This window comes from Balaenoptera borealis (assembly GCF_965194805.1).
Source record: "Balaenoptera borealis genome assembly, chromosome: 1".
Classification (NCBI taxonomy): domain Eukaryota; kingdom Metazoa; phylum Chordata; class Mammalia; order Artiodactyla; family Balaenopteridae; genus Balaenoptera; species Balaenoptera borealis.
Genome location: NC_138860.1, coordinates 151,384,771 through 151,404,043, shown reverse-complemented (window position 1 = coordinate 151,404,043; position 19,273 = coordinate 151,384,771). Strand labels below are relative to the sequence as shown.

General features: G+C 36.0%; 1 protein-coding gene across 4 annotated transcripts in view; it reads right to left on the bottom strand.

Annotated features, from left to right (window-relative positions):
- The window catches only part of EPS15 (epidermal growth factor receptor pathway substrate 15), a 165,746-nt gene that overhangs the window by 58,220 nt on the left and 88,253 nt on the right, over window positions 1-19,273 (bottom strand). For all 4 annotated transcript variants that reach the window (XM_082370521.1, XM_082370519.1, XM_082370520.1 and 1 more), the window contains one exon: window positions 9,686-9,758. In XM_082370521.1, the coding sequence (XP_082226647.1) occupies window positions 9,686-9,758 (73 nt within the window). The remainder of the gene's footprint in view (window positions 1-9,685; window positions 9,759-19,273) is intronic.

The following is a 19,273-nucleotide window of genomic DNA, read 5'->3' as shown; positions in this document are numbered from 1 at the left end:
AGTTTATACTGTACAGCAAAGTAAATCAGCTATACATATACACATATCCCCTCTTTTTTTGGATTTCCTTCTCATTTAGGTCACCACAAGAGCATTGAGTAGAGTTCCCTGTGCAATACAGTAGGTTCTCATTTCTCATTCCAGAGTCTGAGCTCTGCTATATGCTATGTTACACACTGTCTGTAGACTAAATGTTTCACACGTGTGCCACTATTTTTCAAATATATGCAGATGCTTCTGTGATTAAATAAGACACTGAACAATGTTTTTAATAATTGCTTTTTAACTTATATTTTCTCAACCAACTGATTAATTTAAAAGTACAACTACTACCATGCTGCTTTCCTTAAAAAATTCCCTTAAAAGAGCCAACACAATGGATGATCAATGAAAGACTCTTCTTGGGCTAACATTCCATGAGTCTAGGTGATTACAGATTCATAATGGTGAGCTCTGCTAGTACTTTATTATTAATTTAGCAGCATGCCTAAATTTTTTTTTATGCCTAAACTTTTAACCTTGCCTACACTGTTAACTGATCCATACTCAAAATGGAGATATTAGATATGCACCTCACATTGGCTCTCAATAAACACATGCTAGTTTTCATTGTCCCTCTCCTGATTCATATTTTTTTTTTGCCTTTGTTTCTTCCTATTCCAAATGTCTAACTTTCTTAAAAAAATAACTCATTGCAAAGGAGATTTCTTTAATCACTCTGCTATTTCAAAAATATACGATGGTTCCCTCTTATCTATAGGATAAAGTAAAACAGGCTACAAGATACCTTAGAACCTTCAATTCTGGGCCCCACATTATCTTTCCTCTTTTACTACCCTCTTTTCTTCAATGGTCACCTGTGCCCCATCCTCAATAGACCCTCTTCTTTCTCCAATAGACAATATACTTCAATGTCCGTGTGCCTTTCCTATACCATCTGCTCTGCCTTGAATGCCCTTCCACACCATTGCTATCTGGAAGCTCACTTTTCATTCTTCAAGGCCCAGCCAAATTTAATATCCTCTGACCCACCTTGAAGTTCCTTTACCTGTGCTCTTACAGCAGTTTGTACCTAACCTCTATTATGACACTTACTACACTGTATTATAGTTACCTCTAAATAATAACCTGCTGAAGGACAGAGCCAATGCCTCATCTTTCTTAGAGGTTCCACAATCTAGTACAATGCCTTGCACATTCCAGGCGATTAATTAGGCAATGATTCGTTAACTATCACAAGGATTCTAGTATCTGGGAGAAACCAGTGGGAAACGTGCCTGAGGCTGACAGAAAGGGCTTTATGTTCTTTCAACATACTATGGGAAAGCTTCACTCTGTATTTAAACTATAGCAAAATATTAAAACTAGCCTCTGACCTATAATAAATGCATTTTGTTAAATTAAAATAATATCTAAATTTCTATACTGATTCAATATTTGTACACTCTATAGACCAAGACTGATTTGACATTTAAAATTTCCAGGGACTTCCCTGGTGGTCCAGTGGTTAAGACTCCATACTTCCAATGCAGGGGACCCGGGTTCAATTCCTAGTCGGGGAATTAAGATCCCACATCCCACGTGGCGCAGCCAAAAGGTTTAAAAAAAATTTTTTAATAATAAAATTTCCATTATATGGAAATACTCTTTATTGATTTAGCATGTCACTGTGGCATATATCTTTCTCATGCTTTTAAACTTATGAATTTTTTTTTTTACATTTATATTATATTCTATTCTTACTCTTCAGGAAGGTATAGTAACAGCTTCACTTTAATGCAGTAGCTTGAAAAACTACAGTGGTTTGAAAAATTCTCATAATTCAATTATAAAATATTTTGAAAGCATGCCACCTGCAGATCTAAAGTAATTTTATATTTGGGAAAACAATCCACTGTCAATACTCTGTTCATAAAATTATTATATGGTTTATATATAATGACATGCTGATCCAAAAAGCATTTTTTAAGAAAGGCTTAATAGGAATAGGAAAAATATGTTACTTATTCCCATCTTCAAATATCCTAGTCTACTTTCCTACCCTCTCCCAAACCCTGAAGAAAAATCTTGGACTTCACATCACTAATAATACCTAGTCTTTATAAATAGGTGTAATTATGATGTCTCTACTTACATTGTAAGTACAATTAAGAAAAATAAAATTTGCCTTAAAAGGGTCACGTAATGTAAGAAAATGTCTAGGACATAATGCTAATTTTTAAAAGTTGAATACAGGGACTTCCCTGGTGGCGCAGTGGTTAAGAATCCGTCTGCCAAGGCAGGGGACATGAGTTCCATCCCTGGTCCTGGAAGATCCCACATGCCGTGGAACAACTAAGCCCATGCGCCACAACTACTGAGCCTGCGCTCTAGAGCCCGCGAGCCACGACTACTGAAGCTCGCACACTCTAGGGCCCGTGGCAACTACTGAATCCCGCGCACCTAGAGCCCGTGCTCCGCAACAAGAGAAGCCACTGCAGGAGAAGCCCGTGCACCGCAACGAAGAGTTGCTCCCGCTCGCCGTAACTAGAGAAAGCCCGTGCACAGCAACGAAGACCCAACGCAGCCAAAAAATAAAAAATAATAAAAATTAAAAGTTGAATACAAAGGCATATACAGTATAATGGCAAATAAATATAAAGCCATTTATATACATTCATAGAAAATATAGCAAATGGTTAACAATGGCTCTCCCTGGAATGTGAAATTGTAGGGTTTCTTTCTTTTTATATTTTTCTCTATTTTACATGATTACTAGGGACCCATATTACTTTTATAATCATAAAATGTCAAGTTTGCAGTTTTTTAAGTATCACATACCTCTCATGGTTTCATACCAATATAAAAATATTCTGATGTAACTGAATTTTTATATACGAACTACCAATAGTGGGATTGATGCTGGTTTCCTTTAATAAAATGAACCAGACTTCAAAACTTGCATTTTTAGAGAGTCACTTTAAACGCACCCCTAGAAGAAAAGTTTATGCAAGAGGAAAGGGAATAAACAAGCCAGTATAATATTTACTCATTCTTGCCCTTTCTCTTCCAAAGAGCAAACACATTCACTCAAATTTCCCAACCTCACTTCTTAGCTATAGTAAAAATCCACATAGTAACACAAAAATACAGGCCTTAAGCGAAAGGTTACTGAGAAACTACCTCACATTAGTGACATATTTTAAGCTGGATAGATGTCCATATTAAAATTAATTATAATTAATGTTTCTCCATGTCTCATCTAAGTATGAAAAAGATCTCTAAAAAAAATTCCAACATTAATCCACACACACAAAGGTCTTCTTTTTCAGTAAGCAAACTTAGTAAACTGCACAAAATCAAAATGAACAGATGCAAACATACACGTGAACAAGAATAAAAATCAAACTTCACTGTAAAATTACTTGGTTAAGACTACCACCATTGTAACGCATTTTCACAACAATTTCAATATCCAAATATACTTGGCTATTTTATTTTGGTACAGATTTGCTTATCCTGAGACTAAGTAAAGGCAACAGATGTACATCTCCCTCCCTGCCCCCACCTCCTGCCCACCCTTGACTAGGGCAGCAGCAGGTTCTCTTAGCAAACAGTGTCTTCCACTAAACTAGGATAACTTTCTTTTAATCTTAAGGTAGCCCTTTGGGAAAATCCTCTCCTGAATTAGTGCACAACCTCAGTTACTATCAAATGCCATCTCATCAAGTGAGTGACTAAAGACATTTGCAGATGCCTTCCTAGTTACGCTCTATTTTCCATGATCACGCTCTACTTGCTCACTTGTGTCATCAACAACAAAAGAAAAGAGGATAGCAGCAACTAGAAAATGGCAAGGATAAAGTGAACAAGACTACTGTAATGCGTTGCCAAGGTCTGTTTTAGAAAAATACCAAAGCAAGCCACATCCAAGGTTCCTCATCCAGGAATGAAGGGATCCTTGAACTGGGATCTTGGCTTTATTTTAAAATAAATTTCAAAAAAATAATAAAAATAAAAATAAATTTCAAGGAAAGTGTCCTATTTTCTAGAAATCACATAAGTTAAAGAAAATGATAAATTTGTCCCCATTCCCCCATATCCCCTCAAGTGCTACGGGGGGTAGTGGAAATAAAATTTAAACAAATACATAAAAATTCTCAGCTATGAATAAAATAATTCCTTTTAGCAACCCAAGTCAGTTGTACAACTAAAGAGGTAAATCTATGAAACATGAATACATTTGTATCTGTTTCATATAAATACAGAGTAAAAAATAAACAACAGGACACTAATTTATGAATAAAACTTAAAAAAAAATCCCAAACCATATATACAGTATATCTATACTTGTACACTAGTATATCCATACTTGAAGAATTATTAAAAAGAACAAAGGTAATTTGAAGTATTTTGGTAATCTTACAGAAAATGCTATTTAATTGATTAAAAAAAAATTCTACAGACTAATCCAAAACTAGAAATAATCAGGTACATTCATTATGTTGGCCTAATTCTCAAAATGGAAGTTATAGGAATATTCTCTCTTTTTTTAAAAATTTATTTATTTTTGGCTGTGTTGGGTCTTCGTTGCTGCGCATAGGCTTTCTCTAGTTGGGGCGAGCAGGGGCTACTCTTCGTTGCGGTGTGTTCTCATTGGGGTGGCTTCTCTTGTTGTGGAGCATGGGCTCTAGGCACGTGGGCTTCAGCAGTTGTGGCACATGGGCTCAGTAGTTGTGGCTCACGGGCTCTAGAGTGCAGGCTCAGTAGTTGTGGCGCATGGGCTTAGTTGCTCCGCAGCATGTGGGATCTTCCCGGACCAGGGCTCGAACCCGTGTCCCCTGCATTGGCAAGAGGATTCTTAACCACTGCACCACCAGGGAAGCCCCTAGGAATATTCTTCATATAAAAAAGTATCAACTATAGAGCAAGATGTTTAAGTCAAAGACCAGAAAGGAAGTCTATTAAACTAGGGTAGATGTTAGAAAACCCTACTAACAGCCTGCCTTTATTTCTCAATCATATGCTTCTCAGCATGTTCTAAGAACATTATCGCCAGGAAAAGAATGTTGAGCTCATGTATCTAATTTTATTTCTACCCAAAATAAGTCATCCTTCTTCATCTAGGGGAAAAAAATATGGGAAATTACTATGAACTACTAAATCTTTACTGATAAAGTTTAAATAATTGGGAGCTTCTCTCTCATGAAGGTAGTATGAACAATATGGAAATGTCTCACTCTTCATGATACCAACTGTGCTCCCAATCCATTCTGCCTGTGGTTTCTGGGTGTGTGTTGCCCTATTTTTAATTTCATGCACAAAATGGAAGTTCATTCATTTCTACTGTCAATATCTTCCTTAAATTTACCTCCATCTAAGAATATATTACCATACATGGTGAAAGATAAGATCCAAGGTACAATTTCTAAGCTTAAGGAGCTCACAATATAAGCTATAAGATATTGTAATCTATATACATACACATTAAAATAGTATGATAAGGTAACGTACTGAGCGTGCCATATAAGTGTATACACACTCCTCTGGGAGTTCCAACACAGGAAAGACAGGTATAGACTGAAGGGACAGAGAAGAGAAAGTTTAGAAAAGTGGTGAGTTTGAGCTGGACTTTAAGGCATGGGTAGAATTCACATAAGCAGTGGGGGTAAGGAACACTCTAGATTGCAACAACAAAAGGTATAAGGGTGGGAATAAAAAAGAGCATGTGTATGGCGCACAGTTCCGAAGCAGGCAATCAAAAAATAAGTAATACAAGAGGATGGCCTATAATTTTTTTTCCAATTCCAATATATCCATGAGGATGACATCCTCCCATTATTAACAGTAGCAGTGGGCAGCAGTGAAGATTTTCACATCTGAGAGTCATAACTAAAATTGGTTGAGGAAGAAAGGCAGGAGGAGGATGGAGTAAGCACTTACATCTGACGTCAAAATTTCAGATGTTAGGTGATAGGGGCGGCAGTAGTGAGAAAGAAAAACACTGACAGAAACAGGAAAGTTCAAAACTTGAAGCCAATTTTTTTCAACAACATGAGACTCATTTTAGATATACTGGCTTTGAAATGATAAACCTCAAAATGCCTAACTGGAGATGTCAGACTGGCACTCAAGAGAACTGAGGGCTTGACAAATATTTGTGAGTTATCAGCACATGGATGACAGGGGGTATGGAAAAGGGAGGAAAGAGGGGGTCGGAGTGTGTCCGTCAGTCCCTGGCAAAGGCAACAGAAGCAAAAGGTCAAAGAGGTAGGGCTATGAATATCTAGGAGAATGCAACCCAAGAAATCAGTAACCAATGTAGGAAGGACCAATGGATTTGGCCTTAAGATTATTCTTGGTCCGGGGGAGATAAATTAAGCACAATGGTATGGGTGAACAGGAAACTAAGTAGGGTTACTGAAAAGCTAGGAAGGGGGAAAAGGGCCACACAAAGAAACAACAATAGAGAAAAACAGGCTGGCAGCTAAAGTGACAGCAACAACAACAACAACAACAAAAAAGGTATTTTCAAATTGGTTAGTCCTATATGCAGATAGCCATGTGAAGATAGAAGTCAGAGAAGAAAGAGCATGATGATGAAGGGAGAGTAACAAAGAGATAACAGTAAGGTATAGAATACTACTACTAATTAGAACATATACTGAACGCTTACCTTATGCCAATCACTCTGAGGCACTTTACCTGCATTATATCATTTTATTCTAACAGCAAACTCTGTTTGGTATTTTTATTATCTCATGTTACAGAAGAGAAAACTAATGTGTAGAGTGGTTGAATTTCTTCCTTAGGATCTCAAACCTTGGAAGAGCCAGACCAGGAACTGAAATAAGTTTGTCTGATACCAAGTCATTTCCTATAAACTTCTATGCAAAACTGAAAAGCACACATATGAGAGGGTGAATTCCTAAATATCTGTTGACTACCCTGAAGAAAATTTTTAATAAAACTGTACATATGCAGTTTAAGGTAGGAAAGAATGTGGGTCTACCTTCTCCCTGTAACAACAACAAAAAGCTCAAACCATAAACATTTGAGATAGAACATCCTTTTACAGTTTCCCCTCCTTGGATCATTTTGGGCCTAATTTCTCCATGGAACTTGACAAAATAGCAGTGTATATCATATGAGTTAAGTGATCATCTCATGACATAAAATAGGAAGTTAATCGCTGGTTTGCTCTTTAAGAAAAAAGTCTTGAACTGTAAGTTTTCAAGATGGTAATTCATGGGAATACACACAGGAAACAAACATGTAGAAATTAATTATGTAGCAGATTTTCTAATTTAACTGAATTAGGAAGACTATATAAATGCTAAAAAAAAAAACTAATCTTTTGGCACTTTGGTCACATCTAAAGAGGCTTTGAAAGTTTGGTTTCTGTGCTTGAGATATGAGCTCATATAATCACTATCTGTGACTTTATACATATGGAGAAAAGCAAGAATACTCAGAAAAGCCAAGTTTGGATTAGGCAGAAAGACATTTATTGATGGTCAATATTCCCTTCATGTCTTCATTCTGGCATTATTCATTAGCACCTACATTAGAAAGCGGGGTCAGAAAGAAGCAGTGAAGTTCTTTGATTCTGATAGTTATTAATAAGCTCTAGTAAACTGCCTTTTGCCAGAGAAATTAGAAAATAAGCATTAGGAGTTCAAGTTAGTTACAGATCTGAATTATTCATGTTATTCCTAGTCTGTGCCTCATTACCAATGGCTAAATCAGAGTTAACTCAATAGGTAATACAATATACTTGTTACCATTTTCAGGTAAGTTGTCTTGCTCCAGAAAATTGAAAATAATCACTAAAATGAAAAGTTTTAATTACTTGTAGATGTCAATTATCCATGTTATTCTTAATCTAGTATCTCATTACCATGGACAATACAACACCTGTATTGGGGTGGAATGAGTAATGAATCTACTAATGCAAACCTTTAATCCTATGTTTTTTTTTTTCAATGAACTTGCATGCTCAACCATTAGAACTTGGCCTATACTAACCACGCTCCAAGATATCTTTTATTTACAGCACCTTATGCAAAAAAATTCAACAATTTAGACTTCCTCTGCCAAGCACACATTTTGGATTCAGCAAAGCTTAAGAATTAACATATACCTTACCATCACCACTAAGTAAAAGAAGGACAAGCATATAACAAAGCAATTTTGACTGATAATAAAACTTCTATAAATATAAGAAATCAAATATTCGAGGGGAGCCGATTTAGCCTGAAAAGAACAATATAAATTTTAGTGTTCTCCCAAAGCGGCTATTTAAAATTCACATCCTCTAAAGATGCAATAGTGAAAAACCATAGATAGATGTACACAAATAAAAAACATTGTCTACTGCAAAAACCTTTGTACTTTGAAACGTTATCTAGCTAAATTTAGAAGCTGTCCAATATTATATCAGTAACTATATCTATAGCTTCAAATTGAGAAAACTTTTGAGATTATTTTATCTTCCATTCTTAAGCTATTTTCAGCAATAACTGCTTAAAGTCTATGACTCTTTTGCATTTAAGAAGCTCAAAAATTGCACAAAAATAATGTAATTGAGGTAACCATTCCATATCTCACTACCACAAAGAGAAATATATTAGTGATGACCTCTTAACTTTGTATCACCTTTAAGAAAATTCCAGTATAATAAGTACAATAATAGAATCAACTTCTAATAAGAAGTCTCTCTCTCTGGCTTCTTCCTCAGACCCTCAGTAAATCATTCTCCCCACCCTAGCATGGTCCACCTGTCAGACAATCTCTGGTGAATGTGCTACATTAAAACAAAATAATGGATCTAACAATTTTAGAGCTTTTGCCCATTTCAAACTATCAGGACAAGGAAATCCAACATACAAGTAACATGTTAAGAAATGCCCATCCATGAGCTCTTACTGGCAACTGCTACCAGTGCTTCGACATCCAACCTCCTGTATGTGCTGGTCTGGCATTTAAGAAACGGTGCTCCAATAACATGATCACATGCATTGCTTACTGCTCTAAATGAAACACTGCCCAATTTTCTGTATTTTTAATGTTTGAAATACCTCTTTTGCGTCATTTCCCAATCAGAAACTGAAGTTTTATTGTCTTTTCTATTTGTAAAATGAAGCTACTTAGCACTTAGTGAAAATGAATTAAATCTCTTTATGCCAAAGTTTAAGATATCCTGGCTACTAAGCAACTTATAAAATACTATTGTAAATTGTTCCATATCATTTCCCACCCTATCATTATGAGAGACAGTCCTTTAAAATACTAGGTCTCCTAGCTAACAAAATCTCACACCCATGAAAAAGCAATCTGCGTTTTCATGGTGATGATGATGATCTCACATATTCAGTTTTATTAGCGTAATAATATTTATATCATAAGTCATTCAAACTTACCTTTAAGGATATAATATGCAGATAAATATCATCTTAAAATACCTTTAAAGCTAGAAATTTACACTGAAAAATACTGCTTGATCATTGTAGTGTAATCTTTGCAGGCCAGAATTAGGAGAAAAATAATCATTTTGCAAAAGATAAAGATTTATATCACATAAATAATAGGCATTCCCTTGACCTACTCATCAACACCACAACCATCACATAGTAAACGACCCCATACATTTAAAATGAATCCTCCTAAATCAGATATGGAATACTGAATTTTACAGTTCACATACCTGAACCTCGCTTGTTCTCTGTTTAATAGTATCTTCTTTCTCCTTAAGGTCCTGTTCCACATTATTCTTTTCCCTAGAAGACCAGCAAACAATGCAAGAATATTTGAGAACATCAGCTACAGCCGGTATGGTTATCCATCCTCCTAATCCTGAATCGTTTTTTAAATACATAGTGAAACATTCAATTTTTAAATGAAGGGCAGATTTTTCTACCCTCTTTTAATTATTTATGCAACAGAAATCAATATAAGCTCTGTTTGTAAAAAAAAAAAAAAATCGCTTTCTCACTAAAATGTGGTGAAGAGAGAATAGATTAAAAAAGGAAGAGGAGAAAAATAATCAATGAAACACTCAGGTTTCACTGATCTCACTGTTGCTATGGAAATGCTGCCCAATGAAAATTGCTGGTGAAAAAAAGGAGGAGTTGCATCAGCTCTGAAGCTTAACCCTTAAGTATCACTGTCAAATAAAATGAAAATGGCTAATAGAAACAGTCAACAATATTAGGGAAAAGGACATTTACTGAAGTGTTAATTTCCTCTTAAATCTCACTTGTGTGCACCAATTTTAGAATGAAACAACAGAGAAAATAGAAAAAGACTGTCAATACACAGGCCATTTGCTCTATTAAATACCACATCTGCTCAAAAGCTATTTTAGGACCACCCATAAATACCAATTGATCAAATATATAAGACAATGTACACTAAGTAAAAAAAGAATCACATTAGCATTTATCTCTTTTACTCTTCAGGTCAAACATGTTAGGATCCACTTTTAGTTTGAAACATCATTATCTAAAGTCTTATATGCTTCCATCAGAGCTGGATTCCTAATGAGTGAATCTTAAGCAACCTTAGATTCAGAATTACAAAACAGAGTTATTTTTTTTTTGACATAATAAATTTAAATGCCCGTCTGTACTGAAATCTACCCACCCCACCCCGACTCCTTTCACTTTCTTTTTCCACAAAATGAGAGGAAAAAGCCATAGATTTCTGCAGCAATACATTTTTGGGGTGGGGGAAAGGTAAAAGGCGGCAATAAGAAGGGAGGATGCCATTCAATAAGTCCTCCAGATTAGTACTGCATAGTTTCTTCTTAGAGCTTCATGACTATATTTCAGTTTCATCCCAGACATAACCCAAACAGAGGCTCAGCCTCCATTAAGCTGAGGCATAAAGTAAAGTGAGAAAATTACACCATAGGAGATACTTAAGGGACAAGTACATGCTACATTTATATTTCTCACCTTTTTTGAGGTGAGATTTTAAATGTAGACAAAAATCAACTGTTTCGGATATGCAGGTGCAATGCACTTAAGATTTATATGGGAGGAAAAAAAGCACAATAATAAAGCTATTTGTATACTGTTACTTTTAAATACTTGAGATGGCCAAGGAGCTCACTAACCGTTTGTCAGATGGGGCAAAATGTGGGTCAAGATGTCAGTGGAGATTTTAAACATTCTCTTACCATGTGAGTCATTGTTGCAGCCCGTTACTCCCATACCTCAATCTACTTATTAAGCAAAGCTCATTCCCCACTTCCAATCCTTATAAAATTAGATAAAATTGAACACTAGAAAAGCACAGGAAGAAACATCTAAATATGCTCCACAGATTCTGCAAGTGCAATCTTGGAAATCTTTTCCTTCCTCCTTATGGGAGCAGGAGAGTGCTTTCAGTCCTGCCGCAGCAGGTCAAGGATGAGTCACATGAAACACCAGCCTCCTCCCTTCATCCCAAATCCTCAGGCATTCCACACTAGGTCAATATCAGCTCAGCTCCTACTTTCTGACAGTAGATAATGACAAAAACAGAAGACGCAACATGGTATCATAGACCAAAACTGCACACACTAATGTGCATGTTTGTATTCAGTCCTTTCTTGCTCCCGTGTTAACTGCTGTCACTGTGTCTGCTCAGAAGATAAAGTGCACATGCAGGAAAACAGGGCTGCAAGAAGGCCGCGAGCTGACTTAACACAGCCAAGACACAAGAATGGGAGAGCAAAAGAAGGAAGCTCACTTAGTGAAAAAAGAAAACAGATTACAAAGGACACTCAGCTCTAACCTGCAAACAGTCTATGTTTGGCTAAAATGGAGGAAGCTTAGAAAGTACAAACTTCTCTTCATAATTTTGGGTGTGGCAGGGTGCGGAGAAGCAGTGATGTCAAACATCCTGAAGACCATTCTCAACTAAATAAAATATGTGAATCATTAGGGATTAATTTCTCTTAGTCTGAGATCAATTAAATTTAACTTTCAATCCACTTTTATCTAGTAAAATTCTGGTCTAATAAGTCCTTTTATTACCAAAACCAGGTAGTATAACATAAGTACTAAACAGAAAACTTTAAAAATAATAAAATGATCAGTTATATTACTTTCTATACAAAACATTATTAATGAAAATCTGTCCTATAAACCAGACTGAAAATCAAATAATTTTCTCATTAATTTAGATTATAATTTCAGAGATACCAAATTATTATACTGTGGTATTCCATAGACACTTAACCTCTACAGCTATCCTTCAGGCAAGTAAAAATATCTAAACACACATTCAGGTACACTAACGATGGTTGACCATGTTCTTTACATTCTCCTCTCTTTCAAACAAGTATATTTTTCCAAAGGTGATGGATACATAGTCAATACAAGAATATCCAAGCATTCTGTTTAACATTAGTAATTTAAAATTGTAATTCTTTTCAAGATTCTGTGCCACAATAAAAAGACATTTAGATGCAGTTTCCTAAGGAGCCCACCAATATATGTGGATAAGACAGACATATACTTCAAGTGTGTGAGCATTTACTTCAAGTGTGTGAGCATTTACTTCATATACGTCAGGTGTGTGAGCATTTTGCCACTTATCTTGGACATCAGGAAAAGCTATTCCCTTCACCTTAGTAACTTCTAAAAAAGGGAAATGATCCTATACACCCTCCATTTTAGACTATCTCTCTGGCCCTATTCACTCCCAAGATGATAGCACATCCTGAGGAATCCACAAATACCAAAGCTATAAAGAAAGGCCACAGAAAGAGCTCCCTGGTGTTCCAAAAGTTGACTGCTCTGATTCCACGGAACCTAGTATCTGAACCAGGAAGAAATGCAAAGCCCAAGCTAAGCTTTCAGAAGCCTAAAGTTGATAACTGCATAAACCTACTATGAAGTAGGCAAAAGCCACTCACAAGACTGGAGACCAGGATTCTAATCTGGCTCTACCATGAAACGGTTTTTCTGACTCTGATTATTATTTTTCACTCTGCAGATGCTGATATCTCTACCATCTTAAGATTTGTAAGGTGAAATGTACAAGATATCAAGTAATTAAGAAAAAAGCAGGCTTTGAGCCTATGCTATGGTTTTGTTTTACTCATGATATTAATACTACTTAGAATTTTAAATAATATTGATGGAGTAATTTTTAAATTTGTTAAAAGGAATTATGGGGTACAAGACAGTTTATAAAACATTGATCTTGTCTTAATAATCAAAATAATTGCTGTCTACTTTTAGAAACTTATTTTATGACTTTCAAAGCATAAGACTTGGAGTAAAATATAGTCCAGAATTCAAATACTGGTTTCATCACAGGTCATCTTTGTTAAATCACTGTAGCAACAGCTATTTGTTCTGGTTGAGCCTCCCTTCTCCTCGTACTCAGCAATCTTTCTTTTAGGAGACTGCTCCTCTCTCCCTATTATCTTTCTACCCATATAGTTCAAGTAGAAAATGCCATCTTTTTACAGACTCAGACTCTCTGAGTAATAACTGGCCAGGGATTAGCTCCTGACCAAAGCTTAACCAGTCACAGCTTCCCACCTCATAATAACAGGAATTACCTCAATATTGGGCCCAAGATCAAAGCCAAGGTGGTTAAAATCTTTATCAAGGATGCCTTTATTTGGAATTAATGGAAGACCACTATTACCACTACCATATCTACTACTACTACTACTAACAATAACAATTATTGAAACTAGAACTTATTAAGTATTTACTACATGATAGGTGTTATGTGATAAGAACTTTACATGGATTATTTCATTCATTCTTAAGAAAAATCATTCCTGTGAAATGATGAAGATGGGCAAATGTTGGTCTAGATGTTGTTGGCATTTGCTGTCTCTGTCTAAAGAACAATAAAATTTTCATACAAAGAAGCAGAGGTGAAAGGCAGGAGACAGAGAATTTGGAAGGGCTTAAGCCCTGGCTATCACCCTCTGTGACAGTTAATTTTATGTACTAACTTGGCTAGGCCATGGTACCCAAATATTTGGTCAAACACCAGTCTGGATGTTGCTATAGAGGTATTTTTAAAGATAAAATTAACATTTAAATCAGCAGACTTTGAATAAAGTAGATACCCTCCATAGTGTGGCGGGTCTTACCCAATAATTTAAGGCCTTAAGAGAAAAAAACTGAGACTTCCCCAAGGAAGAGGCAATTCTATCTCCAAACTGTCTTCAGACTTGAGCTGCAACATGAACTTTTACCTGAGTCTCCAGCTTATCATCCTGTTCTAGAGATTTTAGACTTGCCAGCTCCACAACTGTGTGAGCTAATTCCTTAAAGTAAATTGAAGGTAATATCTACTTTACATATCATACACAAAGATTGTTGTGAGGAGTAAAAATGAGAATACACAACGGTACCCAATATATCCCTATGCAACTTTAAAACCTAAGTATTGATTTAACAAACAAATACTGAATTCTACTACATACCTGTCACTGTGCTGTACTTTAGTGATACAAAAAAACAATGAGACAGACACTTTCCATTAAGTGTATGTGAGGGGTTGGGCAGGAGAACATAAAAAGATAACTGCAATGAAGGGTACTGGGTGCTACAACAGGTAAGTACAAGGTGCTGTGGGAACACAGAAGATGGGTACCTGACTCTGGAGAGGGTCTAAAAAGGCTTCCTTGGTGTCAGTGAAGGCAGGATTATGGAATTGCAAAAATAAGCTGTGCAGACAGTAAGTGGTATATTTATCATATGGTATTTCAAAAGAAATTATTCCAGCCTGGGAATGCTTTGTGACAGAGAACCTTGAAGACTCAGTTAAGGTGAGACTTCAGTTAAGCCTTGAAGGAAAGAATCAATGTTGGGTAGAAAAATGGCATTTCAAATGCAAGGGAGAGCTTATGCAAGAAAGCAAAAAGGATGTCAGCACAATGGCAGACTAAGAGGTAAACCAAGAAGAAAACTTCCCAAATTTGATGAAATACACACGTCTATAACCCAAGAAGCTCAACCAACGCCAAGCAGGAAAACCCAAAGAAACTCACACTGAGACAATTATAATCAAATTGTTGAAAGACAAAGACAGAATTTTGAAAGCAATAAGAAAGGAAAGACTTTTCATGTACATGGGATCAAAAATAAGGTTATCATTGGATTTCTCAGCAGAAACCTTGAAGGCTGGAAGGCAGTGGGATGACATATTTAAAATGCTGAAATAAAAAAGAAACTGTCAACTGAAAATACTCTATCTGGAAAAACTGTCCTTCAAAAATGAGGGAGAAATTAAGATATTCCCAGATAAACAAAAGCTGAGGATTTCATTACCATTAGACTTGTGCTATAAGAGATGCTAAAGGGAGTCCTTCAGATTGAAATGAAAGGAGGCTCCTAGACAGTAACTTGAAGCCATACGAAGGTATAAAGATCTCCAGTAAAGGTAGATACATGGACAAAACCAAAAACTAGTACTATTGTAATTTTGCTTTACAACTCCCCTTTATATTTTCTGTAAGATTTAAAAGACAAATGCATAAAAAGTAATTATAAAGCTATGTTAGTGGATATATGATGTATAAAGATGTAATTTATGACATCAACAACATAAAGTGGAAGGGACAGAATTTACAGAAGTAGGATTTTGTATACCATCGAAGTTAAGTTGATATCAAGTCCAATTAAATCATTCAGTTTGGGATGATAAAATTCTGGAGATGAACAGTGGTGACAGCTGTGTAACAACGTAAATACACCTACGCCACTGATCTGTATGCTTAAAAATGGCTAAAATGGTCAACTTTATGCTACGTATATTTTACCACAGTGAAAAAATTAATGAAAAAGAAAGCACAGAGGTGAGAAAATTCTAGACAGCAGACTAATTTATCTAAGATGGAGGGTTTATGTGTGGTAAATAAAGCTGGAATGGTAGATCAGGGTAAGATTATAAAAGAACTTCAGTACTGGGTAAAGACACACAGACTTTTAATTCACTCGCAATGGGAGTCCCTAAAGATTTCTGAGCTGTGCTTTTTTGAACTCTGAATGGCATTATTTAACAACATAGCTCTTCTTTCTCTGCTGGCTTCTGCTCTGTGGGGGAAGAGAGGAAGCAGAGGCTCTTATTACTGAGAAAGCTGATGACAATTGCTAGAAAGGCAATAGAACACTCTGACTCTGCTTATCTTGGGAACTGTCAGAAGTCTTGAGCTAGATTAGAGTAACAACTACAGACAGTTGATAAGAAAATTCTGGCATGTAATTCAAACCAGTTTGAAAGTTAGATGGTCTTTCACTCTAAGAATTCATATTTAGTTGATAAAAACTTAAGTTAAAGTTTGAGAGTAAAGACATTGATTTGTACCTTAAGTTTTTAATTTCTCTTTGCCTTAAATATATAATCATTATATAACTATATATTATTTCATTCTTTCAACAAACAGCTATTGAGTATCTACTACATGCCAAAAAAGATTAAACCAGGGCCCCTACTTACAGCTTGCTGGGAAAACAAACATAGCCATTAATTATAAAACTGTTAAGATAACTGCTATAGGGACTTCCCTGGTGGCGCAGTGGTTAAGAATCCGCCTGCCAATGCAGGGGACACGGGTTCGATCCCTGGTCCGGGAAGATCCCACATGCCGCAGAGCAACTAAGCCTGTGTGCCACAACTACTGAAGCCCGTGCGCCTAGAGCCTGAGCACCGCAACAAAGAGCAGCCCCCGCTTGCCACAACTAGAGAAAGCCTGTGCGCAGCAATGAAGACTCAACGCAGCCAAAAATAAATTAATTAATTTTAAAAAGTATTGTAACAAATTAAATAAAGACTTTAAAGAAAAAAAAGATAATTGCTATAAAAGTTTAAGTGCATTCTAAACTTCCTAGTTCTAAGAGGCTGACTTTTTAAATGAGCTTTAGTTTCGAAAAAAAAAGTCCGAATATATTCATGGGCATAAACTGTTGAAAGCCTAACTGGAATCAGGAGAAAACACAAACTTTGGGGTGTGGCTCACATGACCACTGCCATGTCAGTGGCAGAATCCAAAATTAGATATTTCACTTTTTAAAAGGAGAAATGAAAGTTTATTTTGCAAACCCTAAATAATTAATTTATTCTACTTATCTAGCGGACAAAATGAGATGAAAAAACTCTAAGAAAAGAAATGTAAGACTAGAACTTGGTTTTCGTAATTTAAATAAAAGGGATAATAAAGTTGATAGAGATGACTAATTTATATTATATCTAGAAATACTTCGGCACAATTCCTACCACACAATAAGTGCTTAGTAAATGTCAGCGATCATCATCATCATCATCATCACACAATTTACTAGTATAAAAGTAGAACATATACTGGCTTTTTGGAAAGTTGTAATCAAGCATCCAGAGTGATGGCAGTTAGGACTTAAGTATGTTGGTAGAGACTGACTCCTAAATCCTTCAGGAGCTGAAATTTCTTGGTAGATATTTTTGTTTCCCAAAGACAAACTGAAACACATTCTAAAAAGTATTGCTCTCTTAAAAGAGGTAAGTGTCCCTTAATAAGCTACCAGTGCCACAAAATAATAGAAGCAAATAAAACGTAATTTTTATAGAAAACAACTGATTCAGACCAAAGCGGTCCAAGAGAAATATGACAGACATGTAATCTTAAATGATCAAATAGCTATATATTAAAAAGAAACAAGTGAAATTTATTTTAATATGTTTTATTTAATCCAAGATATCCAAAATATTTACATTCTTCTTTTGAAATCCAGTATATTTTATACTAGTAGCACATCTTAATTTGGATTAGCCATATTTCAAGTGCCCAATAGCCACATGTGGCTAGTGGCTGCTGTATTAGCACAGACTCAGACTTGAGCAAGGAGGGTTTCAAATAAGGGAAGTCTCCCTAAGCAGAGGTTTTAAATGATTAGCCATGTACTTTATGTGAAAACGAATTAAGGTGCCTCCTCACTACCAAAAACAAACGCATACTACAATGTAGAGCTTCGATTACTCAATCAGTAACGCCATTGCTGAGGCAGTCACAATTGAGACCTTCTAGTATCAGTACCACAGGGCCAGAAACAGATCATGTTGGATTTTATAAGCAAAAGAATTCCAGATTCGACAGTATAAGCAATGCTCTCTCCAGAGCTAATGTTTTCTCACAGTATTTGAACTAAACTAAACCAAAAACATAATTAAAAAAAAATTCAAACCATATGCTAACATTGCCTGAAATAGTTTTTAAAAAATCAGTTCTTATATACGATTGAGGTAGAGATCTATATATTTAGGAACCCAGATTCTGGCTGCCCAGCTACACAGTTCCAGTCTCCAACTAGGGAAGAGAGTGCTCATTCAGCTATTCCAACCAATGTCTGCTGAGCACCTTTCAGTGAATGCTGTGCTCTAAGTGCTGAGCTAGGTGTTGGGGATGATGATGATGATTACTAACATGCATTGAGAATTTACCATGTTCTAGGAACTGTACTAGGCATTTTACATGGGATTATTCATATTTCTATTTTACAGATGAAGAAACTGAGGCACAGACAGTTAAGTAACTTGTCTAAGTCACGTCAGGAATCAAACCAGGCAATCTGGTTACAACGCCCATGCTCTGAAATACTACTACACTATACTGCCTAATCAGAAATTTTAAGAGACAGTTGGTACTATCACACAGAGCTCAGAGACTACTGGGGAAAGAAATATAATTCAGTATTGTAATTGTTTGGAGAGAAGGATATTGAGTGTTCTCTGAGCTGAAGTGGCTATCAAGGAAAACTTCTTAGAAAACTTGTCCATTCCTCATCTGAAAAATCAGAATAAAACTGCTTACCCTTCAGCCGTGTTGCAAGAATTGAATAAGAGAATTTATATAAAGCAGGAATAGCACAATGCCAAATAACTATTATTGTAATCATCTATCCTGTTTACTGGCCCAAGACCAGGATAACAAACTGGCCTGACAGGATGTAGCTTTTACTTCCTGATGTTCTTGCTAACAGGACAGAAGACAGGAAGGAAGTAGAAGCTGGTAGAAGACAAATAAATATTAACTCCTGCCTCAGCATAATCCACCACCACCACACTATCTAAGAGACTGAAGCAATTTCTTGGTATGTTTTGCCTTTTCACTGCCACGAACTTCTCTATTTGAGCCACTTTACTTTCAGAACAAGGGTTCTTAAAAATTGGTCCATGGATAGTTTTTAAGGGTCTAGGAACTCCTGAAATAAATGCAAAATGGTGTACATGGATAAACATGTTCTTTTTTTCTGGAGGCAGAGTCTAATAGCCTTTATCAGATTCTCAAAGGAAATCCCTG